The sequence below is a fragment of the Uloborus diversus genome, chromosome 1, assembly GCF_026930045.1.
Source record: "Uloborus diversus isolate 005 chromosome 1, Udiv.v.3.1, whole genome shotgun sequence".
NCBI lineage: Eukaryota > Metazoa > Arthropoda > Arachnida > Araneae > Uloboridae > Uloborus > Uloborus diversus.
Window position 1 is genome coordinate 55,935,502 of NC_072731.1, and position 27,073 is coordinate 55,962,574.

The 27,073-nt window shown below is 35.6% G+C and overlaps 1 protein-coding gene across 1 annotated transcript in view; it reads right to left on the bottom strand.

Annotated features, from left to right (window-relative positions):
* Positions 1–27,073, bottom strand: part of LOC129221436 (lysophospholipase D GDPD1-like) — a 97,217-nt gene that overhangs the window by 9,387 nt on the left and 60,757 nt on the right. The window contains exons 5-10 of the mRNA XM_054855954.1: positions 25,137–25,272; positions 17,536–17,581; positions 15,076–15,197; positions 14,882–14,971; positions 11,231–11,364; positions 6,604–6,669 (exon numbers count right to left, since the gene is read on the bottom strand). Coding sequence (XP_054711929.1) covers positions 6,604–6,669; positions 11,231–11,364; positions 14,882–14,971; positions 15,076–15,197; positions 17,536–17,581; positions 25,137–25,272 — 594 coding nt within the window. The remainder of the gene's footprint in view (positions 1–6,603; positions 6,670–11,230; positions 11,365–14,881; positions 14,972–15,075; positions 15,198–17,535; positions 17,582–25,136; positions 25,273–27,073) is intronic.

The following is a 27,073-nucleotide window of genomic DNA, read 5'->3' on the forward strand; positions in this document are numbered from 1 at the left end:
TGTTTGGATGTTGTTTATATTGATTTTCAAAAAGCTTTTGACAAGGTACTGTATATTGCTCTTCTCATCAAATTAGCTGACATAGGAATAGGAGGAAAAACTTTACTTTGGGTCAGAAATTGGCTCACTGGTAGGAAGCAAAGAGTAGTTGTGAGAGGAAATCATTCTAAATAAAATAACAGAAAAATAAAAATAACAGAAGTAAATTTAGTTGCTTACAAAAATATCTAGACAAAAAGAAAAAAAAATTCATTTCAAGTGTGTTTTTTTGCTAATTAGCAATGAAATACAATTTAGGATCTTAAAAAAGTTAAACCCAAATTAAGTGCAAACTCAATGACATTAATAGTGTAACGGATTCGGTGCGACTTCCACTTTCTTGAAATGAAGACACAGTTCTTGATAAAAACACAGGAGATTTATTTACACTATATACAGGAAAGATCTTCAACAACTGCTAAATTATTCATCAGCAATTAAGCAATTATCACACAACACCGTAAACTCACCGTTTACACACGTATTTACTTCCAAATACGAAAACAACACAGCGAAATGCCTCGCTATAAACAGAGCAAAAATGCACTCAGTTCGAAAATCTCAATCGAAACTAACTGTTTATCCATCGCCAACGGCTTTTATAAACATCAAAGAATTTTCTACAACATTCTTTCAGCTTCGAGAAATGCGTAGACCGTTATCAAACTTTATCAATGAAAATAAAAAGAATAGGGGTTGTATACTTTAGCCATATGTTAAGGGGTTGTATATTCATTACGGGAAACTATTTACAGGTTACGTTCCTACAATAATTACTATTTACAAGATTTGTAACATTGCCCCCTTCCTAAGGACTGCACGTCCCGGGCAGTACAATCCCCAGAAAGGGTGCCAAACTTCTATCACAAGTTTACAAATATACACATTAATTAATAACTATCAGATACAGAAAACACAATAATAACAAGAAATATTACTAAACATTAAAAGCAAAAATTATCTACAACTTTTATGTTATCAACCATGGTTGTTTACGTAATACTCATGAACTATGGCCATAGTATGGAGCTAACCGATCATAATGTACAACCCTAGGTTTTGCATTAGGTGATTTTTGGATCCTCACTACGACGTCATTCAGTCGGTTAAGGACTTTGTAGGGTCCATCCCAATGCGACTGCAATTTGGGTGAAAGACCTTTCCGTCGGATGGGATTCCATAACCAAACCTTGTCGCCTTCGTTGAATTCATGTCCAGTAGACCTTGTGTCATATCGGGTCTTCATCTTCTCCGCCGCGATGTTGATTCGCTCTCGTGCGAAGTTATGAACGTCTTCCAACCGGGCCTGGAGATCCTGGATGTACTCCTCAGGCGATGAAGGCGCATCCGGAGGACGACCGAAGACGAGATCACAAGGTAGCCGAAGCTCTCGTCCGAAGAGCATCTGAGATGGGGCATATCCGGTAGTCTCGTGGACAGCACTGCGGTAGGCCAGCAGGAACAAAGGTAGCTTCTTGTCCCAATCCTGTTGATTTCTGGATACCATAAGTGAGAGATTATTCAGGATTGTGCGGTTAAATCTCTCCACCATGCCGTCCGATTGTGGGTGTAGTGGTGTTGTCCTAGTTTTCTCAATTCCGAAAATTTGACATAGGCCCTTAAACACAGCAGAGATGAAATTCCTCCCTTGATCGGAATGAATCTGCAAAGGTGTTCCGTATCTCGAGATCCAATGTTGGACTAGAGTCTCTGCTACGGTGGTAGCCTCTTGATCTGGAATGGGATATGCTTCCGGCCATTTGGTGAAGTAGTCGATGGAAACAAGAATGTATTTGTTCCCATCAGCAGTTCTTGGTAGAGGACCCAGGATGTCGATCCCAATTCGTTCGAAAGGAGCTCCAACGTTGTACAGATGTAGCTTCCCTCTGCTCCTCTTCTTCGGTCCTTTACGAGCAGCACAGGCGTCACAAGAATGGCACCACTTCTCCACGTCATCCTTCGCCTTGCTCCAGAAGAAGCGCTCCCGAACTTTATTGAGGGTTTTCAAGACACCAAAATGTCCTCCAGTCGCACTACTATGTATTTCTTTCAGAACATCTGAAATCCTTGATCGGGGAAGTAGTAACTGCCACCTAGATGTTTTGCCGTCGTCAGATTCCCATTTCCGGTACAGTACGCCGTTCCGTAAATGGAGCGAGTTCCATAAAGCCCAGTATCTTTTTGTTGCAGGACTGAAGATGGAAACGTCCTGCCAGCTAGGGCGCCGACTGTCACTTTCCATGAACTCCAAAATTGGTTTTATGTCGGGGTCTTCAAGCTGATCATTTCGAACTTGGTCGTCACTCCATGGATCAGGTTCTGATGATATTGGAGTCACTGTCACCTGATAGGCGGTAGGGCTAGTCGTTCCATACTGTTTCTCGATTCGGGAACAATAATTGCAGTTCTCAGGACAGGGTCTCCTTGATAAAGCGTCAGCATTACCGTGAGATAACCCTTTTCGATGCTTGATCTCCATGTCATATTCCTGGAGCCGCTGTATCCATCAGGCTATCTGGCCTTCCGGATTTTTGAAGTTCAAAAGCCAAGTTAATGAGGCATGATCTGTCCGAAGCAGAAATTTTCGGCCGTAGAGGTAATGATGGAAGTGTTCTACAGCTTTCACTATGGCCAGTAACTCCTTTCTGGTGACGCAGTAATTTCGCTCCGACTTTGATAAGCATTTGCTCCAGTAAGCGATGACATGTTCATTTCCGTCAATTTCTTGGGATAAAACAGCTCCGATGCCCTCGTTGCTCGCATCAGTGTCCAGGATGAAGGATTTTTCAGGCTGAGGATAGGCGAGGATAGGCGTTGATGTTAAAGCCTCCTTCAGTCGTAGAAATGCATCTTCGCATTCTTTGGACCATTCGAACTTTTGCTTGCTCTCCGTCAGCTTATGCAAAGGTCGTGCAATGTTGGAAAAACCCTTTACAAACTTCCTGTAGTAGGTGCAGAGCCCCAGGAAACTTCGCAGCTGATGGATGTTTTCGGGACGACTCCAACTCCTGACCGCAGATACCTTCTCTGGATCGGTTTGTACACCCTCAGAAGAGATGATGTGACCAAGGTAGTTCACTTCCCGGCGGAACAAATTACATTTGGACGGGCTTAACTTCAGATTGGCTTCCTTAAGCTTTTGCAGCACCTTCCTAAGATTTGCCAGATGTTCTTCGAAGCTGCGTCCCACGATGATGATATCGTCTAAGTAGACCAGACAGGATTCGTAGGAAAGTCCTCTTAACACTGTCTCCATAAGACGTTCGAACGTAGCTGGTGCATTGCAGAGGCCGAAGGGCATCACTTTAAACTGCCATAAGCCTTGTCCAGTTGTAAACGCTGTCTTCTCTCGGTCATCAGGGTGTATCTCAACCTGCCAGTAGCCGCTCTTCAAGTCCAGGGTCGAAAACCACTTGTGTCCGGAAAGAGTGTCTAAGGTGTCGTCTATCCGTGGAAGAGGGTAACTGTCTTTCTTGGTGATTTCATTCAGTCGTCGGTAATCGACACAAAATCTGGTGGAGCCATCTTTCTTTCGGACCAAGACGATGGGAGAGGCCCAAGGACTGGATGACGGTTCGATTACATCATTCTCCTTCATCTCTTTCAGGAGGGTCTCAACCTCTTCCTTCTTGGCGAACGGTAGTCGTCTTGGATGCTGTTTAATAGGGGGGTGTTCTCCAGTGTAGATCCTATGCTGCGTTAAATTCGTCCGGCCCACATCCTCCGATGTAGATGAAAACAGATGCTTGAAGTCGTCCACCAATTGTTCCGCAGCAGTTCTTTGATCCTTCGATAAGAGTGCACTCCCAATTAACTTCGATGTCAAGGACTCAGAAGACACAGTCTCGGGGGAATTGATTCTTCTAATGATGCAGTTTACGGGAGTACAAGTTGCTAACACTTCGCCTTTCCGGATATTCCTTGGCCTTTCACTCATGTTGGCGACTCTCACAGGAATTACATCCTTGGAAAGGTCCACAAGCGTAGATGCCACCAGCACTCCTTTTGGGTTATTGCTTAAGTTGGGGTATTCAATGAGTCCAAATCTAAAACTATTGCTTTCTTCAATGGAGCCGGGTATTAATGATTCTGACCTTGAGGGAATTGATAAATCTGTTTGGGCAATTATTTGATGAGCGGATTTTACATCACTTTCTGCGGGAAAGACTGCTATGTCTTCTCTCGTCGAGTGCAGCTCGTTAGTCTTGAAGTCGAGGTTGAAGTCATACTTCTTTAAAAAGTCCAATCCGAGAATGAAGGGGTCTATGATAGCAGCAACGAATGCGGTATGATGGTAAATGGCATTTCCAAACACAATTTCTAAGTTCACTTTACCTTCAATCTCGATCTTGTCACCTGTCACAGTTTGGAGGGTAACGCAGGGCGGCGTCCACAGAATGTTGAGTCCAAATTGACGAGCCACATCTGTTCTAATGATCGTAACATTGGCTCCAGTGTCAATAATCAGTTCGCAGGGAAACCCGTTTACATATGCGTAAACAAACAGTCCATTACTGCCGCCACTCGTCGATGAAATCTGGAAAACTTTAAGATGGGGCTCATTCCAATTTGGCGACCTCCGCCCCGCGAGATTGCCATGGCTTAGTTTTCCTGGACCTGCGAGGGAGAGGTGCTCTTCCCTCTGGTTTCTTGACGAGCTTCACAGTTTCTTCGTAAGTGGCCCTCGCCACCACATTTCCAGCACTTAAGTGATTGTCCATTATGGTCCTTGGGAGCCGAATTCCTTTTGAGGATTCCTGCAATTTCTTTTATCTGCTTTTCCAGATCAGCAAAACGTGACGAAACCGGATCAGGCTCATCAGTTTTCACGCCGCGGATTGAATGGCGATCCTTGCGGGTTGCTTGCTGGGCGGCCTCCAACTTCATTGCATACACAACAGCAGAACTCAGGTCTTTGACATCCGCCATCCGTAGAGCTTTCTGGATTTCCGGATCTCGAACCCCGTCGATGTAGTAGTTGAGTGCCAGGTTGTCTCGAACATCCGCAGGACAGTCACAAAAAGCAAGATGAGACAATCTCTCGACGTCCGCCGCTAGCTCTTGCAGGGTTTCCCCGGTTTTCTGGAAACGGGATTTCAACTGGAGTCGGCTGAAATCTTTCTGGCACTTCTCACCGAAGCGAAGCTCCAACGCAGATGTGAGGGCGGCGAAATCCAGGCGCTGGCTGTCCGGAAGGGTCTGGAGAATGTCCGCTGCGTCACCTCTCAGGGATGCTGCAAGATGACAGGCCTTGGTAGCAGAGTCCCATCCGTTCGCTTCCGCCACTATCATGAATTGAGTTTTGTAAACCTGCCACGAAGTTTTCCCATCAAATGTGGCAAGTTTAATGGACGGTCGAGCAACCGATGTGGGAGCGCCAAACTGTACAGAGCTGCTTTCCGCGGTCACCAATCTCCTTTCCACGTCCTTAAAGATCTCTTCTTTAAGTAGATGAAATCTTCTATCTTCATCTTCAAATTTATTTTCTACAGCATTGAATCGGCTTTCAACGGTATCAAATTTTTCTTCAATTGCATCAACTCGATGCTCTATGTCATTAAATTTATTTTCCATCACAGTCTTTACCGAAATAAGGTCATTTTTAATTTCTTCTTGGTTAGACGTTAAGTCCTTTTTCAGCACCGTTAAGTCCTTTTTCAGCACCGTTAAATCGCTTTTTAACTGGTCTTGATTTGCCAACATACTTGCAGTCAGATCACTTTTTAATTGTTCTTGATTAGCCGCCATATCATTTTTTAATTGTTCTTGATTTGCAGTAAAACTTGCAGTCAAGTCACTTTTTAATTGTTCTTGATTAGCCGCCATATCACTCTTCACAGAGTTGATTGCATCAAGCAGTTGTTTTAATTGTTCATCCATTGCGCGAGTAATCACCATACAAATAAAGTCCAAATTTAAAAAGTCTTTATGAAAAAATGTCCAAAGTCACACTTACTGCAAGAAAGTCCTGAAGTAGCCCCACGTTGGGCGCCAAATTGTAACGGATTCGGTGCGACTTCCACTTTCTTGAAATGAAGACACAGTTCTTGATAAAAACACAGGAGATTTATTTACACTATATACAGGAAAGATCTTCAACAACTGCTAAATTATTCATCAGCAATTAAGCAATTATCACACAACACCGTAAACTCACCGTTTACACACGTATTTACTTCCAAATACGAAAACAACACAGCGAAATGCCTCGCTATAAACAGAGCAAAAATGCACTCAGTTCGAAAATCTCAATCGAAACTAACTGTTTATCCATCGCCAACGGCTTTTATAAACATCAAAGAATTTTCTACAACATTCTTTCAGCTTCGAGAAATGCGTAGACCGTTATCAAACTTTATCAATGAAAATAAAAAGAATAGGGGTTGTATACTTTAGCCATATGTTAAGGGGTTGTATATTCATTACGGGAAACTATTTACAGGTTACGTTCCTACAATAATTACTATTTACAAGATTTGTAACAATAGAAAACATGACCCAGATTTAAGAGGAACAGCAATTTCTTAAGCTATCAAAAATATTGAAAGAAAATTAACAGCTTACTTTTCAATGAGCCATACAATCCAAGGGCTCCAAAACTTATCACGTGAAATCATCATGCTTGGGTTACTGAAAAAAATAATTCAATTGATCGATACAAATATCAGTACAGTATGATTTCAACTCAAGTTCATCCTTGATTAAATATTATTTCAAATCCCAATCAGAATTTGAAGAATTACATATTAAAACTCCTGCCTTTAAATCAAAATATTTTCAATTAAAATGAATAAGGTAAACACGCCAGTAGAGACCAGTGCTTAATAGTGCCTCAATAACGGCCACTTCAAGGTTTATATTTGAAAAAATAGAATTCCAGGTTTCCCAATTTATTATTCAAAAAGTTCCTCAATGTAGTGAAGATAATTTTTATTTGCTTGGAGATTGCTCATTTAAGATCACACTTGCATACAACTTTCCTTTGAAAGTACAAATATGCTGGTTTTAGTCTTAAAATGTAGCCAAAAAAAAAAAAAAAAATACTGATTTTTTAGAGTAGCAATTTTTTAAAAAAAAGTTTCTTATAATAAGTGTCAGAATTACAGGTTTGGGGCCCCATTACTGTGCATTTTAGGGGTCCCTTTGCCTGCTGCAGAACTAGATAACATTTATCACATTTTTCATGTGCATTTTTGAATCTCCTGCATGTTCTATAGAGTCATGGGAATCCCACACATTAGTGATGTGGTGAATCCAACACTGGTTACAATACTTAACTGATCCCACAAAATTTTCCTTCACAGTGCTATATATGTTACATTTAAGGAACGATACCATAAGCTAATTCCAGAAGGGCAACTTCGCTCAAAAACAGTTTAGAAACCAATAGTAAGGTAGAGAATGCTGCTACCCCATTGCCACTTCATTGATTTCTCTCATAGCATGGCAGCAGATGCAGGAAAGAAAATTAGAAAAACATAAAATGCAAATATAAAAAAATCATATCAACCAAACGGCTTTTCCTTTAAAATATTTAAAACATGAAATAATTTTACAAAATTTATTAATGCATTCAGACTTTACTTTTGGAATATGCTATAGCTTTCATAATATAGAAACAGAATAATGTCACATGCAGTGCTATAGCTGGGGTAAGGGGTGTGATGTAATTCTGTGAAATATTTGGTTCATACTGTAGAAATCATAAGAATTTTAAGTAAACTGGTTACAAACTACCTTTTTTCAAAAAAATAAATGGCTGATTTTTGAATCACAGCCAGCTACGTAATCTGAACAGATCTTTCTTGGTCTAACAAAAATTCAGCAACTATGATATCTACTACACAATAATCGCAATTACAGGACTGGTCACTGTCAACCTCCTGGTTGAACTTGAATTTACTGAAACCAGAGGTTACAGAGGTGCAACATCTGGAAATGGTTAAGGACAGGAATATGTTAGATGCATAGTAACGGTGAGAGATATTCCCGGACATTCCTGCACTAGACTTTTAGCCCGGTCAAAATAGACCAAAAAAAAAAAAAGCGAAAGTTCGGGAAAATTCGCATAGAACTGAAAATTGGTACAAACCTTAAGAGCATCATTATACATGAAATGTCAAAAGTCCTCTTTGATCCTGGTGGAGCTAAAACTTTTATTCAAGGTCAAAAGTCAAAAAATCAATTTTTCATATGTATCTCTTAAACGATAATTGTTACCGAAAAAATAGAGGTTACAAAGTTTGAAAAGTATGCAATTGTGTACAAACAAGTTGAGATTCTGAGGATGGGTCATGGGAGTCATACCCTTCACTCTAAAGCAACTAAATATAGTTTAAAATGGCATCGGAGACATAGTTAAAAAAAATTCTCCATAGAGCCCTTATTTGTACCCAAATTTGGTACTTTGTCTACGTAATTAACAGAAATATAGTTAAGGACATCACTATAAAATGAATTGTCAGAAGTCCCCATCAATCCTGGTGGAGCTAAAAATTTTATTCAAGGTCAGAGGTCAAAATCGATTTTTCTCTAATATCTTTTAAACAGTAAGAGTTCGGGTAAAAATAAAGGATACAAAGACTGATTAGATAATTATGCATAAACGGGAGGGGATTCAGTGGGGGGTCTTACCCCCCTCTCCCTAAAGCGATAGAATAAAGCACAAAACGGCAGTTCAAGGACTCAAATTTCTAAAAATTAGACCTAAAATCCCAATTTTTGTCCAATTATTGCACTTTGACAATGAAATTACCATACAAATAACTGGAGACATCACTATAAACGAAATTTCAAAAGTTCCCAACAAATCCCAGTGGAGCTAAATGTTTTATTTAAGGTCAAAGCTCAGAAAATCAATTTTTCACAAATATCTCTTAAACCGTAAGTATCTTAAAAATAGAGGATACAAAGTTTGAAAACTATGCAATTATGTACAAACAAGCGGAGATTTAGAGGCAGTGCCTTGGCGGTTTTATCCCCCCCCCCTGTAAGCAACAAAATACTGCCTAAAACTGCATTTTGATGACATATATTTCGTTGACCTTAAAACCCCTATTTGTGTCCGAAAATTACTTTGATCCCTTTCTGATAACGAGTCTTTCCAAAACCAGAAGCTGGATTTGCCCTTGTCTACCCCCTTATAAATTATAACATTCATGAGGTATCACAGTTTTTGAATCTTGGAAAAAGTACTGATAGTGTCATAAGTAAATGGGTCTATAGCATGCATGCAATGAATACTGTATGCGAAGGATAGGAAGAATTTAAGTTCTTTGAAAAACATCAGGATTTAACTCGTTGTGCTGAAGCTCTAGAAAAAGTTGATTCCCTTGACAAGTACAGGTATTTAAGTTTCGTGAGAAATACAAGCCATAATAAACCTGTTCAATTACCCTGTCTTGATCCAACAACGGCTGCTGCTTAGCAACATTTATGCCGTGTGTTCTACCAAGTCTAAGTATGGCTAGGCAATGAGTTAGACCCTGAAAACTGCGGCTGGGTACTGAAAGATAACGTTTTGGAGTCAATTCCGACTTGATTGCCACCCACTCCAGAAAAACCTCTTCATAATATTTTTTGCAATTGCAAGAAGGGATGTAATCATAATTGTGGCTGCAGAAAAGTCGGATTGATTTGTTCACAAGTAAACAGCAATTGCTTCGGCCAATCATGCTCCAATGTCGAATCAAATGCAATCAATGCTGATGAAGATGATATTGGTGAAGATAATAAATGATCCCTCTTTTTCATTTGAGCAACCTTTAGAAGTTCTAGACAAAGAAGAGGAATAAAAAATGGATGATCATAATAATGAAAATGCATTTTTAAAAAACAATAGAAATCTTTATGATGATATTTGTGTCATTAATTTTGCCGTCATTCTGCACCTCATATGAGACTCCTACTTGAAATAGTGATATTTTAGTTTCAAAATAGAAACAAAGGTGCTTTTTAAAAATTTCATTTGTTTGATCACATGGAGAATATAAGAGATCTTTAAATTAGTGCAAGAATCATCTTGAAATGGCTCCAATATCTTACTGTCAACTAATTGGTGATGTTTGCGGGAGAGGAAAAATTAGATGAGCATCTTAATAGACGTGTTTCTTTTCCTGAAATAGGTAAGTATATTTCCTCATTCTTTCTCCTTTATATATAAAGTGTTTAAATTTGTGCATTTAAATTTGTTTTAAATGAAAAATATATCCTAAAAACAGGGAAAATAATGTAAATTTGGAAAAAAAAATGTTTTTGCTCTTTCTTTACAGAGGCATCTTATATCCGTTAAACAAGGGAAAATGTTATACTTGTTTTACCATTTTCACATAATTCGAACCCGAAAGAGTTGAACTTGATATAAATATTTCTTTTGCACATATTACATAATTTACAAATTAATATGCACTTTTTTTTTATAACAGTTAACGTTTTTGAAATATTTGCAAAAAAAAAAGGAAGAAAAAGATTTTTTGACCTTTGACCTTACATAAAATGTTTAGATTGAGTGGAATCGATGGAGATTTTTAATGTTTCATTTATAATGATGTATTTAAGGTCTGTACAAATTTTTAGCTTTCTGTGAATGTTTAAGATTTTTCTTAAATTGTTTCTTTTGACCTTTGACCTTCTATAAAATGTTTAAATCAGGTGGGACCAACTTAAATTTTTTATATCTCATTTATAATGATGTATTTAAGGTCTGCGCCTGATCAGAAAAATCATTGTCTGCATTTTTCTGATTAAAAAAATAATAATAATAATTTGGACCTTTGACCTTGAATAAAATTTTTAGCTTCACCGGGATTGATGAGGACTTTTGACATTTCACTTATTATGATCTGCGAATTTTTCCAAACTTGAATGTCTATTTTGACCGGGCTATTTACCTAGAGTGGTTTTGGAGAGCTTTAGGATCTGAGGAGGTCTACCAGTTGAAATGGCTAAATTCGAACTGTACATAGCTAAGTGTAATATAATGTGTAATATAATCATGAGTTATGCAAATAAACAGTAAAACTGAGATTAAGAAGCATCATCATTGTCCCAGATACGTGGCTTTGGTGACAAAAAGTGATAGAAAAGAATGCACGACTGTACCATGATAGAAAAAGTAGTCTCGAAGATTCTACAGTCACACATTAACACACTTTTAAAATTTCTCTAGAAAACAAGTAAAATACCAACTCACGTGAAAATGACGGATGGCATCAAGAGTTCCAAACATGATTCTTTCAGAGGAATAAAAGGCAGTAATCCATTATATGTAAGGATAACAAGAAGTATAACTCGCTTAGCAGAAAAGTAAATAGGAATGTTGGGATTCTGAAAAATCAAAAATTAAAGTTACTCACAATTATTTTTTCTAACATTTTTTTCTTAATCACAAAAGTAATCCCATGATTTTGAAATATTATTAAAATTAAAAGTTTACCCTATCAAGTCAAGTAATTTGCATTTTTATATAAACCTCTTAAGCATTCACCAAACAAAAATTGATTCTCAACAAGCTTAGTTTAAAAAATGAGACAGGAATAAACTTGCAAATGTAAATAATGAAAAAAAAAAAAAAACATACTTAGCAGAGCAATAGGAACACAACATTATGAACAAATTGAATACCATACTTTTTCTAATCAAATGAAAGTCAATATAGTACACGATAATTATTAACAGCTACTAGAAGCAGTATCCTGAGTAATAAACTCAATTTGTCGAGCGTTGAAAAGAGAAAGTTGTAAGTAGTAACTAACTTTTAAAAAGTTGTTAACACTGTCCAGGGGTCTGTCCAGGATTTTTCACAGGGTCCGTTTTTTGTGAAAAATGAAATAATTTTGTGAAAAATGAATTAATTTTGTGAAAAATCAAATAATTTCGCAAAAAAAAAAAAAAAAAAAAAAAAAAAAAATTGTTAAAACGAAATTTTAGAATTTAGAGATGGCACAAACTGCATCAATTAAACTTAAAGTTGAGTGTTTTACTCTTCTATGTCGAGAAAATCATTCTGGAGTGTTTTTCTGATATTTGGCGGGGGGGGGGGGGGGGTGCATCGCTCTCTCAAGTATCAATATTTATCTACCATTCTACATTATGCTAAATTATACTAGAAATATTTCTGTACAGTATTTAAAACAATTGTAACAAAAAAATAAATTTCAGAATAGGGTTCAGCATTTAACTTTTTGACCCAAGACACTCTTAAACACAGAATTTCGATTAAAACTTATAAATTCCTCGATTTTAACAAAAATAAAAAGATATGTTAATTGTTTACCTCTTAACAAAGTGTAATAAACATTAAAAATTCGAAAAATCGGGTTCGCATAGCGGATGCAAAGAGATCGCAATTCTCAAAGTGAAGTCATCAAAAGTATAAAAACGGCTTGTAAAAAAATATTTTTGATAAAATTATTTTAAAATTGCATTTTAGAGTCCTATGATAAACATTTCATTAATATCTGTGGACACAGTTGACGCAAAAAAAAAAAAAATAAATAAATAAATAAATAAATAAATAAATAAATAAAAAATAAATAAATGAAATAAAATAAACCATCTATTCATCACTTTAATTTTTTACTCATAACAGAAAATGGAATTCCGCTTTAAAAACTTGAAGAGTTCCTTGTTGAGTTCCAACAGAAATAACGAGACTTTTCCTTTATTTAATTCCTAATTAAGGGAAGTTAGCTTGAAAAAAGAAAAATATGATTTTCATATCGGGTGTTAAAAGATTGCATTTTTCAAAATGTAGACATCTAAAGAAAAAAAAAACGGTAATTAAAAGAGTTTATTCAAAGTTAATCATCCTTGTTAGCATCGAAAAATCAAAACCCATATAATTTTCTCCCAAAATAACAATTAAACATCGCACCATAAAAACGCAAATATTGACAAGCTAGTGAAATGATGAGAATATTTTCTAATCAAGTCATTATAAAGGTTCAATACCAGACGCTAAGTAGTGATAATTTTGAAGTTGGTAACCCTATCTGAAGAAATCATATTTTTTCCCCACCCTTACTATCCCTTTGCAGTTCTAAGTTCATTTCGCAGATATATATTATTATTGTTTATTAAATCATAAGGGGGGGGGGAGAAAAGTGCTTACCAATGCCTTTTCAGAAAAGTTTACAACACCGCTGCTAATTAGCTGTGATAAAACAAACAACCATTATATTTATTTGGCAGTAGCAATCATTTATCCCTTGCAGGAGCATCACAAGAGTGCCGCTTTTTTTTTTTTCAAAATAAGCCGATTTTGTAAAAGCTGATCCCTCTAATTTGACTTCAAAAAAGGCTCCAAAAATTATCGGTTTATACACAGAAATATGTGTTATTTTGCTTTCAGATTTATTCTTTCAATAAACAATTTGTGAAAGATCCGATCTTGTTTATCAGAATTTTGTGAAGGGTCCGTTTTGTTTGATCGGGATTTTGTGAAAGGTCCGTTTTGGTTCATCGGATTTTTGTGAAGGGTCCGTTAACGGACCCAAATATCCTCTGGCCAGACCCCTGCTGTCACAATAGGTTGACTGTATATGCAACAAAACATTTATCAGGGAAAACTATATTTTTGTTGGATCTCAACTTTGATAGCTTAATTTTGGGAAAACTGATAAATAATAATCATGAAAATGCTTTAGAAAACATTGAAAAGAAAAGAAAAAGAGGAATAGTGGCCATTCCTACATCAAACAGAAATCTTTTGGAACAAGTAATATATACAGTAAACTCCTGATTATCCAAGGAATAGGGTGGCACGGTAACCGCGGATAATCCAAATAATAGGTAAAAAACGATACTTAGTGTATGCAATAGATAAAAAATATTAATGACACTCACACATTCATTCAAATTATAATTAAAAACATTGCTACATTGAATATAAAAAATATATGTAAAATCTAAAAGCAAACAACAACACAATCACAAGTTTCAAAAAAAAAAAAAAGTGAAAGGACCTGCGGATAATCCGACTGCCGATAATCGGGAGTTTACTGTATATAAAAAAAAAGGTTTTTAAAACCAATTTCTGCTTAAGTCAAGCTTGTCCTAGTGTGTGGAAACCATATTCATATTGCTTTAAAAGCTGGGGATAGTGATAATTTGAAAACTTTAATTCAAATTTTGATAAAACCATAGTTCAACAATGACTGTGATCAACAATGAATTCCTAATTAAAGGCTTACCCACAGTCAGTCCCAGATCTGCGTCTTCGCTGCGAGCAGGAAAGGGGGAGGGGGTCCTTGAGGGGCTCGACGGCCCAAGAAATTGAAAAAAAAACCTACCACTTAAACTCATTAATGTTGCAAATATGTTGTTGATTATGTTGCAGGGAGGCCCAAAATTTATAGATGCGAGCCTGCCTACATTTTAGCCTAAAACTAGTTAAAAACAATTATAATCCACATTCTAATTATCTTGAAACATTGGAATACATTTTGTCTGATGCAAAAAAAAATCAGGAATTTCTATGGATATTTTATTCTAATTTGTGTGAGTATTTTTTAGTCCTCATATTAAAGGATTTGTGCAAAAACGTTGATAACAATTGGAATAAACTAATAATCAGTAGTTAATTAATTTGATTATAGAATATTGCATTATCATCTGGTCTGAAATCACATTGCAAATTTCAAAAGAACCCAACCAGAGGAAATGGGTGAAAATTGAGTTGCAAGATTTGAACAAGGTACATAAATACATGGAGATAGTGAGTGAATAGTAGGAATTGAAAAATGAATACGAATGATGAAAGGCATGGAAAAAAATATGTATAGATGAAAAAAAGAAATGTTTGAACAGAATTTTGGTGAGGTAAGATAGAAAGTAAACATACCAGCTTATGACATTTTTTAGTAACATCATTACTAAAATTTCCCCAAACAGTAATATCTTCTCGATTGTACTCTTTTATTAGATTATTTACCTAATAAAAAAAGAAAGAAAACTATGACATCATTAATTTTACAATTTAAACTTAGCAATAATTTAGCAAAAGGATGAGATACTTCATTACTTATTTTTACTTACTTTTGTTATCAGGAGATCGTTATTTACTTTGATATCAATATTAATAGCAACCTGAGGAAATTTCTCAAATACTTCCTTTAGTAAAGGAATTTTTTCTTCTTCATCACATGCAAAAGGTTTTCCTGAATGTAAATGAAATTTAATTTTTGATGATTAAAAAAAAATCAAGACACATTATTTTAACACAAAATTAAAGAATAAACCAAAAACAAAACACAAAAATATAACTACAATTACGACTTAACTAAGAAACTGAGTTATGGAACAAAGTTTAATTCTTCAAAACGAAGAACGTATTTCAAATTTGAAGACATGTTGCTTTGCAAATTTGTGCCATGAATGCAGAGTTATAGCAACTAATTTAATTTTTACAAGAATACTTTTCAAACTTTTGGTCGGATAATAAAAAACTTTTTCTTCCTCTGAGGAGTTTTTAATAGTTTAAAGTGCGGTCTTTACCATCATGTAAAAAAAAATATGTTTTCTTTAAATACTATTTTGATAAACAATTGTTATTGTTATATGGATAATTCACTTGCCAAATCAACTAACTCCAGAAAACAAAAAGTAGAAAAAAGTAATGGAGATGATGGTGTTATCCGTAGGAGTCTATAGACCCTCGTGTTACGTTTTCTGCCATCACACGGTCAAAAATGTGCTGAACCAAAACTTTAATATATATTCACATGCTATAAATTATTTAATGTTATTTGCTCTATTATTTTACTAATATGCATAATTCAATTTTTCTTTATAATGATATAAAATTTAATGCTCAAAGAAATATTAGGATCTGAGTGTTATACACTGGTGGACAATTGCTAAGGACGGATTCCAATGGGCTATGTAGTGCATAAAAAAGTAAGTGTATTTGGATGCCAAGTGAAATAAACTAATGATAGAATTCTAGAACAAAGCGATGGCGATAATTTATTGTGCTCTGAAATCCAGAAAGCGTAGAAAAGTGTTCAGAGGAAAAAACGGTCAGTTAGGGCTGAATACGTAAAAGTAAAAAAAAAAGGTAATAACTGTCCCCAGGTGTTCCGGCGCAAGATGTCAATATGGGATATGGCAACCATGGAGGTCGATGCAAGCTTCCACACGTTGACACTTTAGACAACATTATCCAGCACGTGAAGGGGTAATTTATCCCATTCTTCTGTCAATCATGGATAAGAGTGTCCTTGCTTATTGGAGAGTGTTGTTGACCAGCAAGACTGCTCCCCAAAGCATCCCAAACATTTTCAATGGGGTTCAGCTCTAGAGAATGTGCTGGACGTACTATGGGTTGAATATTTTGAACGAGCTAGACACTCCTGGAGAGCGATTGTTAGATTACATGTTGCCTTGCCATCCATAAACACGAATTTATCATCCACAGCACCACAGACCACGTGAACATGAAGAAGCAGAACAACATTACTGTATTGGTAACCGTCATAGTCTTGCTTGGAAGCACATGAGTGACTTACAATCATTGATCATAATCCTACAAACACCATGACACAACTTGGAGGATACTAATCCTCTTCTTTTATGTTTGCCGGCTTGTATGCACTACCACTATCATGCCAGATAAGTTGTCGTCCACAATTAGAGGACAGACTGAACCTAATTTCATCTGAGAATACTTCACAAGCCCAGTCGAGTTCTCTCCAATTGCGATGCTGACGACATCATTACAAATGAGCAAATCACTGACTTGTATATAATGCGTTGCACAAAACAAGCTGACGAGCATAAAGTCTTACTGCTTGCAAATGACTGACTGCCGTTTTTCCGAACATTTGCTTGCTAGTAGCAACAGGAAACTGCCTTGCTGCTGCAGTAGCTGTGTTGCACTGGTTTCTTTTCATTGCTATCACTATGTACCAATCTTCTGCTGACGTTGTATTGCGTACACAGCCTCCCCCGTGACATTTGCTACACATTTCATTTGTTTGAAATGATTTCCAAGCGCTCGAAACAACCCTGTGGCTGACGTCAAACTCCCTGGCAACATCAGATTTTTATACCCTTCTTCAATGTTTTCAACCACACAGTCACCCGTAAAATCATCAGAGGGTTGTCAGGAAGATATGCTGAAAAATGCAAGTTTGTCAGTTGATTCTTTCCTGTCAAACTTTGCCATTGAACAACAATGATCATCATGTGCCAAACCCTTTATATGGCTTATCAGCTTTATTGCCTGACCAGAAACATCGTGAAACTAAAATTTGCATATGCACAACAGGTCTTACTGTGTCTGGAACTTTGCTTATTTCCATATTTCCTTGCCTTCCATTTTGTGGTTGCTTACGCTGATACTGCCATCCGTCCTCAGTAATTGTCCATCAGTGTATGTGTAAACAAATATCGCTGCTCTTTTCTCACTCTCTCTCACACACACATATAATGACATAACTATACAAGTTCTACCATTTAAGAATAATCATTTTATGTTTACTGCAAGAAGAATACCTTTTTGGAAATCTTTTGCTAAAGTTCTTTTTAAAGGTGGCAAGTCCTGAAAAGAAAAAGAAAAAAAAAACCCCTTAATATTGAATAACAATACATTAAAATTAATATTCTATCATTTTTAGGATTTAGAAATATATTTTATAACACACAATGCTGATAAAAACCTTATACTTTCAAACAAAATTTCTAAAACATTATGTCATCTTATCTTTTCTCTGAAAAACCTTTTGCAGCTGAGAAGATTTATTCCTGACACTACTTTCAAATGCAGTAGAGCCAGATCAAAAAGGAATTAAGTTTAACAGAAAAATAATTCATTTGAACAAATGATATTAATTCATTGATTTTGTAAGACAACTATAGTAATAAAAGCAAATTAATAAATAATTAGGTCTGCATAAAAGACCAACTGAAATCATACCTATACAATTAGTACGTAAGACAGCAATATCATTAGCGAATCAATCCTAAGTACTAACTGATTTTAGCAGTGAAAAATACCAAGCAGAAATTTTTGAATGACTTCCGACATAGCACAGTAGTAACAGCAAAGTATTTTAATATTATGCATTTTCAAATAGAATCAAACCTTGTTATTGTAAAACAGCTTAACACAAAATATTGTTTTGCATTGCATGAGATACTTGTTTGGTACTGTGAGTAAACAATCATGCACTAATTGATTGGCTCAGAAGAAAACCAGTTAACATGAAATGATTTTCATGGTCCAGTGAATTTTGCTTGAGGGAGGTTCTGTTGTAGCTGAAAGTACCATATTCCCTTGCATTAGCTGGCATGTTGGTAAAATTGAAGGAGATTAAGTTCTGGCATTTTTTGTTTGGCATGCCGGAAAAAAGGAAGGTTTGAGTGAACAATAATTTGTAACATTAGCTGGCTATTAAAAAAAGAAGAAGAAAAAAAAAACTAGTTCTTACATAAAACCTGCTTGGAAAAAGAGTTGAAATACAATTCATGGATGATAAAATAAGAATACTTTAAATGGAAAATAGTAATATATTTAAAGATTATTTGATTCAATTTTTCAGAGCTTTCCTAATGATGACTTATACAGTCAAACCTGCCTCTCAAAAATCTCTCTATGTCAAAAATTTTCAATTTCCCTGCATTAATTGCATAAACTCAAATGATTTTTTCCCTGTGGTTATCTAGAATAAATTTTCCCGAAAACCTTTATACCTTGAATTCCGGCCACACTATCAATCAACTACACTAAAACCATTTATTTACTGCCGTTTTGAAACCTGAAGTAAACGATGCAAGACTGCATGTTTAATAGAAAATTAATGTTTTTTTTTTTTCACTTTTTTCAATAACTTTTTCTCCTTTTTCTTCATGATGATTTTTACATCTGCACTGCAATAGTACAAAAGAAAATTATTTGGAAACTCTTAGAAATGATCTTAGGATACATGAAATAAATAATGAAACATAAGAAGAACTAGACTTACTGTAGCATTTAAAGATACTTTTGAAAGTCGAATATCATATACTAAAATATCGGTACCAGATTACATTTGGATGAAATAAAAATTAATTCCCCCTCATAACATTAAAGGCAATGAACATTCAATTAAGATTGCATAAAATATCTTTAAGTCTGTAAGTAAATACATTCTGTTTTTGAATTAGTTTGTCTAATGTTCTGGTTCGAAATAAAACAATTTATTACTCACAAAACAAATTGTATCAAACTCGGTATCCGGACGTAATCCCGACAACCGAGATACCAACGAGCCAGAATCCCGACAGCCGAAATCCCGACAAGCCAGAACCCCGACACGGTCGAAATCCTGACAAACCAAAATCCCGAAAGGGTCAAAATCCCGACTGGGTCGAAATCCCAACAGGGTCAAAATCCCGACAAGCCATAATCCCGACAGGGTCGAAATCCCCACAGGCCATAGTCCCGACAAACCAAAATCCTGACAAGCCATAATACCGACAGGGCCAAAATCCCGACAAACCGAAATCGTGGCTGTCCAATATCCAGGGCTGCAGAAAAAGGAATCGCAGTCGGGCTGTTTTTGGGATTGAGGAGTCGGAGTCGGGAGTCAAAGGTTCAAGAGTCAGAGTCAGTCATTTTCCCTCAGAGTCCACAACTCTGCCAGTGCTGGAGGAGTCGAACAGGTTTTGGAGCAAAAGAGTCGGAGTTAAAGGTTCTAATATTCCGAGAGACGGATTCGTTGTCTGTCATTTTTCCTCCGACTCCGCAGCTCTGCAAATATCCCAACAGGGTTGAAACCCCCAGTAAGGCCTAGCGACCCCTCAACATACTTCCTGAGAGCTACTTACGGAACGCTAAGGGCCGACTGGCCCGCGGTCCGATGCGCACTCCCGCCTGTGCAGTCTCAAACTCCTTCTGCGTGCCTTTTTTTTTTGCGTCTTAGCCTCCCCCTCCCCCTCCTTTAAATCTGTGCGATCTCGTTTTTTTCTATCTTTTATTTATTTATTTTTTTTGTGCCCTTGAACCTGAGCGCCTTTTTTTTAGCTCTCCAACCTGTGTGCCTTCGTCTTTTTTTTTTTTGATCTTCAGGAAAACTAGGTAAAATTTTAAATTTAATTTATTTTTCATTGTTTATTTAATCACGCTAATTATGACTCTCACAAAATGAAAAAAAAAAAAAAGAAACTTAAAACAGAAATAGTGCCTGTTTAAATAAATTTGCAGTTGTACTCTAAATTTTGTCTGATTCCTTGCATTACTTCTTGAGATAATAGCAGTGAAGTAAACGAGAAAGAATATTCGTTTGCAATACCTCTTTGCTAGAATTAACGACAAAAAAAAAAAAAATCACCTTGTGTTTCACAAGATCTGCAGACCAAACTTTGTCTGAATCCTTGCATTATTTCTCGAGACATGATAGTCACAAATAATGAGGAAAAAAAAAGTTCGACTGCTCCACCCTAATGAAGCTATTGGCACCAAAATCGAATTATAATCCGTACCCTATGAGATCTACCCTCTTTTTCTAAATCCATCAATCACTTCTTGAGATATAGAAGTCCCGCATGAAATAGAAGACATCACGCTCTACCCTCTTGGAGAAATTGGCACTAAAAACCATTTAGCACTAAATCACATATGGTTCATGCGTGTACCAAATGTCAATCGAATTGATATTGAAATACAGTGGTCAAAAAATAGTAATATGTAATATGTAAATTATATATGTCATATGTTTATGTGTATGTGTATATAATGTAATATGTATAATACAAGTTTACGCTTCAGGTTCAAGTCATATGTAAACTTATATTAAAAACTGAGCGTATCTATCTGTGTCGAGGACGAGGCGCCAGCGCGAAGACGGCTAGTATTTAGTTAAAAATTGTATTGTAACGGATTCAACTTTCTTGAAATGAAGACACAGTTCTTGAGAACACACAGGAGATTTATTTACACTATGTACAGGAAAGATCGTTAACAACTGCTAAATTAATCATCAGCAATTAAGCAAATATCAATCAACACCGTAAACTCAATGGTTACACACGTATTTACATTCAAATACGCAAAACAAAACAGCGAAAATGCCTCGCAATAAACAGAGCTTATACACAGAGCAAAATAAATGCTCTCAGCCCAACGGTTCCGTCGAGATTCTCTTTTTATGATGCGGCACGCTATTTATAGACATCGAGAGAAATCTCTCAAATATTCCAGAAAATCGTACACGGTTCTACTTCTACCTTATTTTTCTCCATTCACAAATTTTATCATTCAGAAATGAGGGGACCGTATACTTCAGCCGAATGCACAGGGGCTGTATATTCATTACAAGAAACTATTTACAGGTTAAGTTACTACAATAACTTTAGATAAGAGATAATTTAATAAACAAAAAAAAGCTAGCTAGATTACGAAAAATTAATCACAAAACTAATTACTACTTACAGAATTTGTAACAGTATTTTATTAAGCTAAATTGAATGTTTGTATTGAGATTTGTATTTAGATTTTTTTTACGGATATTGGCCCTGTCGGGATTCTGGCTTGTCGCGATTTTGACGATGTCAGAATTTGGACCATGTCGGGATTCTTACTTGTTGGGATTTTGACCATGTCGGGATTCTAGATTGTCGGGATTTTGACCATGTCGGGATTCTGGCTTGTAGGGATTTTGACCATGTCGGGATTCTGGCTTGTAGGGATTTTGACCATGTCGGGATTCTGGCTTGTAGGGATTTTGACCATGTCGGGATTCTGGCTTGTAGGGATTTTGACCATGTTGGGATTCTGGACATTCGGGCTTTCGACCTTGTCTGGATATAGGGAAATTGGGATGCCGTCTGTCGGGATTCTGGGCTGTCGGGGTTTGGGCTGTCTTGATTTCGACCCAGACCCATCAAACTCACTTAACAAAATTTATCAATGTTGTGTGTGGAGCCACTACTCCTTATTATTTAAACAGATGACGCCACTGCTTTGTTTTATAAACAACATTTTTGCAAGAAAAAGAACACATGTATATTTTAACTACAGTTGCCATTAGAAAACAACAATTAAAATTAAACCTTTCCCAAAAGTGAAGTTCTTGAAGGACATACAGAAAAGTTTGTGCAAAAAGAAGTTTGAAATCCTTATGATAAAGAATAAATAAATTAATGAAACGTCAATGAACTCCAAAAGGTTCTTTCATCCAAGAAAATTAAACAAGTTTTTTTTTTTTTAATCTTTAAATATTTATCATACCTGCAATAGTTTTTCATGCAATCAATACATTTTTCTTTGAAAAAAAGATTTACTATACAGTTCAAGTCTTCTAAAATATATCAGAATGCCTAATGGAAAGAAGAAAACGTCTTGTATAAAAAAGATTTATTTTAACAGCGCAATTATTAGTTTCAAATTATGAATTGTTTTTTGTAAAACCAATTTTGAAATTCAAACCGATACAAGTAAAGTCAAAACTGCCTTAACGTCGATTGAAAAGAGGTTATCATTAAGCTGATTATATGTTGATTAATGCATTTTATTAAAAACTGCAGCAAATTCATATATAGTTGACTCTCTGTTTAACAACGCTCTATTTAACAACTTTCTCTATTTAACGACGGCTTTTCACGATCTCAGATGGTCCACTGTAGTGTTAAAAATATTCTATTTAAGGATGTTTTTTACTTAAGGACGATTTTTTGTGGTCCCTTTAAAGTCGTTAAACAGAGAGCCAATTGTAATTTATAGGGCGCGATCGATGGGTCGATGGTACAAAGATGGCAGATTGCCGATTATTTTCAATTTCAAATGGCCCATGGCCGATGGAAAAACCTAACTAAGGATGGCCGAAACCTAGGTTTCAAACATTTTTTAAAGAACAAAAAGGTATTCAGGAGGTTGTAGAAACTGATTGCATGTTATATTTTTAAAAAATGACTGGAAAAATAAATTTTAATAGCTAAGGCCTCACATACATTTATATTTCTTATTTTTTTAGTGAAAATGTTATGTCGAAAACCACAGCAATGTAGAGAAAAATACATGGGCCGCAGAAATATTTTTCTAACAAAAGAAAAGATAAAAGGGAAAGTGAAAGAAAGGGATTTATAGGATTGTAATGAAGAGTTGCATCATTACACTAGTAGTTAAAAGCTCAAAGGTAGAAATGAAAGTAAAACAAAACTTTAATTAGAGATCTATTGTATTTCAATAAATAAAAATATAAGGATGGAAATCTAAAATATGATCATCGAAAAACATTACTTTTAAATGTTTTTGTAAAAGAAAAAGTTTAGGAAGTTTTCCCACAAAATGTTTATTGAAAACGTCTAAAAATATATGATATGATGATAAAAATATGACAGGTGGATATATGCCCAGGAACGTACAGACACCCGAAATATCCGTTTTGACAATCCCCCAGTTAATTACAATGATTTTTCTCGTGACATCTGTATGTACATATGTATCTTGCATAACTCAAAAACGGTATATCCTAGAAAGTTGAAATTTGGTACGTACACTCCTAGTGGGGTTTAGTTGAGTACCTTCCCTTTTGGCTGCATTCGGATGTTCCTAAGGGGGTCTTTTACACCTTTTTTGGGAGAAATCATTGTTATTTTCAGTGCTAACTAAAGTGATGTTATAACTTGTCAAGCACTTGGCGATATATCGACAAGCTTTTAGCCGCCAAGTTTTGTCACCAACTTGGCGAAATATTTGGCGATTTTTTTTTTAATTTATAATTTAAAGAGTTATCCACTGAATCACATTAATAACAAATGAATCTGTGTAAAACTTTTTTTGCTTCAGTTCGCAAGAAACTAAAGGTGAAAATATTTAGTGTTTCCTTGCTTGCTCCAAGGCGCTATTATCATTAAATTGGCGTAAAAGGAAGTCATGTGATGCACACATCAGCTCGTTTTCTTTTTTTTCTATTTAAAACAAGATGAGTATAGGAAAATTCAAGAGGTTTCCAAAGGAGCCTTCTTAATTTGTAAACTCTTTTTTAACTACAGTCGAACCTTGATATCTCGAGCCTCCTCATCTCGAAACCCTTGATGCCTCGAAAAAATATTTTTCCTCTGCATTTTCTATAAAAACCCCTATGTATTTTCCATAGTTATCTCGAAATTTATTTTTCGAAACTCTTGATATGTCGAAATTTTTGCACAGAAGCAAGTTTCAGTTGTTGTTTTTCTTTGGCAATTTTTGTAGTAAAACCAGTTCCAGTGACCAGTTTTCATCTCTCTTCTTGGAAACTTTGTGATTAGGGGATTGAAGCAAGATAATACGGGAGGATTGGTATGAAAGGGGTGCTGTGTTTTCCCCAGAGTTTAGAATCTTTGTGCATTTCTCTCGAACATGTTGTCCATTTTGATGAAAGGGGGTTGATTTTTTTGCCAGTCAGCTTTCAAATAAAAACGGAAAATGCATTCCTCATTTTCATCATTCTGCTTTTTTAACTCCTACAAAATGGCTGCTGAAAAGTTATTGAATGTGGGGAGTTATTAGTTGAAGATAAGAATTTTTACACACATTTTAGGTGAAAAACCAAGTTGAAATTGCTGTTCATTTCAAAATCTCTTTCTGCGCACTTTTGACAATTATAAAATTTCAAATCTAGTAAAATATTCAAGACTACTTTATTAATCGTAATTCAAAGTGGTCTCATAGTACATATATAAATGCAAATAGCATATGTGTGTGTGATTGTGAGAGTTATTTTTTTAAAACCTTAATAACTCAAAAAACTCGATATCTCGAATTTTTTTCCCCGTCCCAAGAGATATGCGATATTGAGGTAGTACTGTATGAAACTTTTAAGGAGCCAGAAAGAACCCCAACCCTGACTGCACAATCTACCAAAAAGGAATCGCAATAAATAATTTATTCCATTCCAGTGGCCCTTGGTGGCCATATGGTTTCGCCAACTGCTTTGTGATCAGAGAGGCTCAGGTTCGATTCCCGCCTGTAGCCCTGGGTGTTCTTTCATTCCTATGTAATGTATATCATTCATGTGTATTGTGCTGGAAATAAAATATGGAAAATGGATGTGGATTATTAGAGGTAAAAGCTTCTCCACTGAGAATAGCTATATACCCCAATGTGTGTTATCATAAATCAAATCCATTCAAGATACCTGATAATTGGAATCTGATATGTTCACATTAACACCAGTGACACGAAGTAAGTTATTGTCATGTGACACAACTACTTTTCCATCCTTGGTTAGATGTAAATCTACTTCTAACATATCTGTTCCTTGTTTAATAGCACTAAAATAAAGAAATTTTTTTAATTAATAAATACATTAAATCAAAACACATGCTTAAAGTCATTGCTAGAGTAACTTTCATACTTGCAGTACTGATTGTTTTCTTTTTTTATAATCATAGGTTTATTGTAAGTAAAACATAGTATTGTTTCAATCAATTAAAAGTAAATTTAAAATGATCTCTTAAGCATTTTATACAAGAAAATTTAAAAGAAAATGTATAATTAAACAAAACTGATTCAAAATCAAATTTCCAAAATTACGACTAATTGAAAACACAGGTGCATCATAAATCAGGGATTAAAAATATAAATCATTCAAGGTTAATCAATCATTCATCATAATTTTTGAAGCTTGTTGCCAGCTATTTTGAATGAATATATTTTGAAAGTAGTGCAAAAATTAATAAAACATTTTTGCATTTGTTAGCAGAAATACAACTCTGTAAGCATGAAAAGGCAATATTAGAAACAATAACAAAAATAAGCATAAATGATAAGGTTTTTGATTCAAAGATGTGAAACATACGATTTCATCCTACAGTGTTTTGATTTAAGTTTAAAGAGTGGACAAAAAGCCATGCCAACCTTCATATTGAATTTAAGAACTATTGTTTTAAAATTATGGATACACTGTTCGCAGCAGCTTATGAAATAGCTTTTTTTATAGCCTAGTTTTGAATAAACAAGAAGGTTTGAAGAAAGTATCAAATACAATGTAGTTGTTCAAATATACGGATGGGAATAATATCTTCTTCAAAGAAATACCCTTGCGTTGAAGCTATTCTTTGGTTTATTATTCCTAAAGTATTGCTACAAACCTTCTTAAATGGGGAAAATATGCCCCAAACCAAACAGCATTACTTCTGAAAATTTGCAGCTAAAACTATGATCAACTTAAAGATTAGGAGCATCAAAAGACGTACTTGAGAACATTTTGTGGCTGGTGCCGAAAAAGGGGGGAGGGTTTAAAGAAAGCCAGAGGACTGGAAGCTGGCTAACATTACACCGCTCTTCAAGAAAGGGTCTAAAGGGAATGCCGGAAATTATAGACCTGTGAGTCTAACTTCGGTGGTTTGCAAAATTTTTGAAACATTGATAAAAATTAAGATCGTAAATTTTCTAGAGACTAATAATCTATTGACTAGTTTTCAGTACGGTTTCAGGAAAGGTAAATCTTGTGCAACTAATTTATTACATTTCTATGACAAAGTTACCATGGCTTTGGACAATAAGAAGCCTGTAGATGTTGTTTACATTGATTTTCAAAAAGCTTTCGATAAGGTACCGCATGTTGCTCTACTTAGCAAATTAGCTGATATAGGAATAGGTGGGAAAACTTTCATTTGGGTAAAAAACTGGCTGACCGGAAGGAAACAAAGGGTAGTTGTAAGGGGAAATTATTCTAATTGGAGTGAGGTCTTAAGCGGGGTTAATCAAGGATCAGTGTCAGAGCCTGTTTTGTTCATTGTCTTTATGAACGATATTCACAAAAATATTTCTGGGAACATGAATTGTTTTGCTGATGATGTCAAAGTTATGGGGACTGTAGAAAATGAAGAACAAGCAAATCAGCTGCAAGAGGATCTAGATCATATTACGGAGTGGGCTGATAAATGGGGTATGGCTGTTAATGTTGGGAAATGTCAAGTGCTACATTTAGGGGATGGAAGTAAGTGTACAAGTTATTATTTGCAAGGTTCAGTCATTAGTCAGGCAGACAAAGTTACTGATCTGGGGGTCTTAATAAGTCAGGATTTAAAGTTTAGCCAACAGTGCAGCATTGCTAGTAACAAAGCCAAT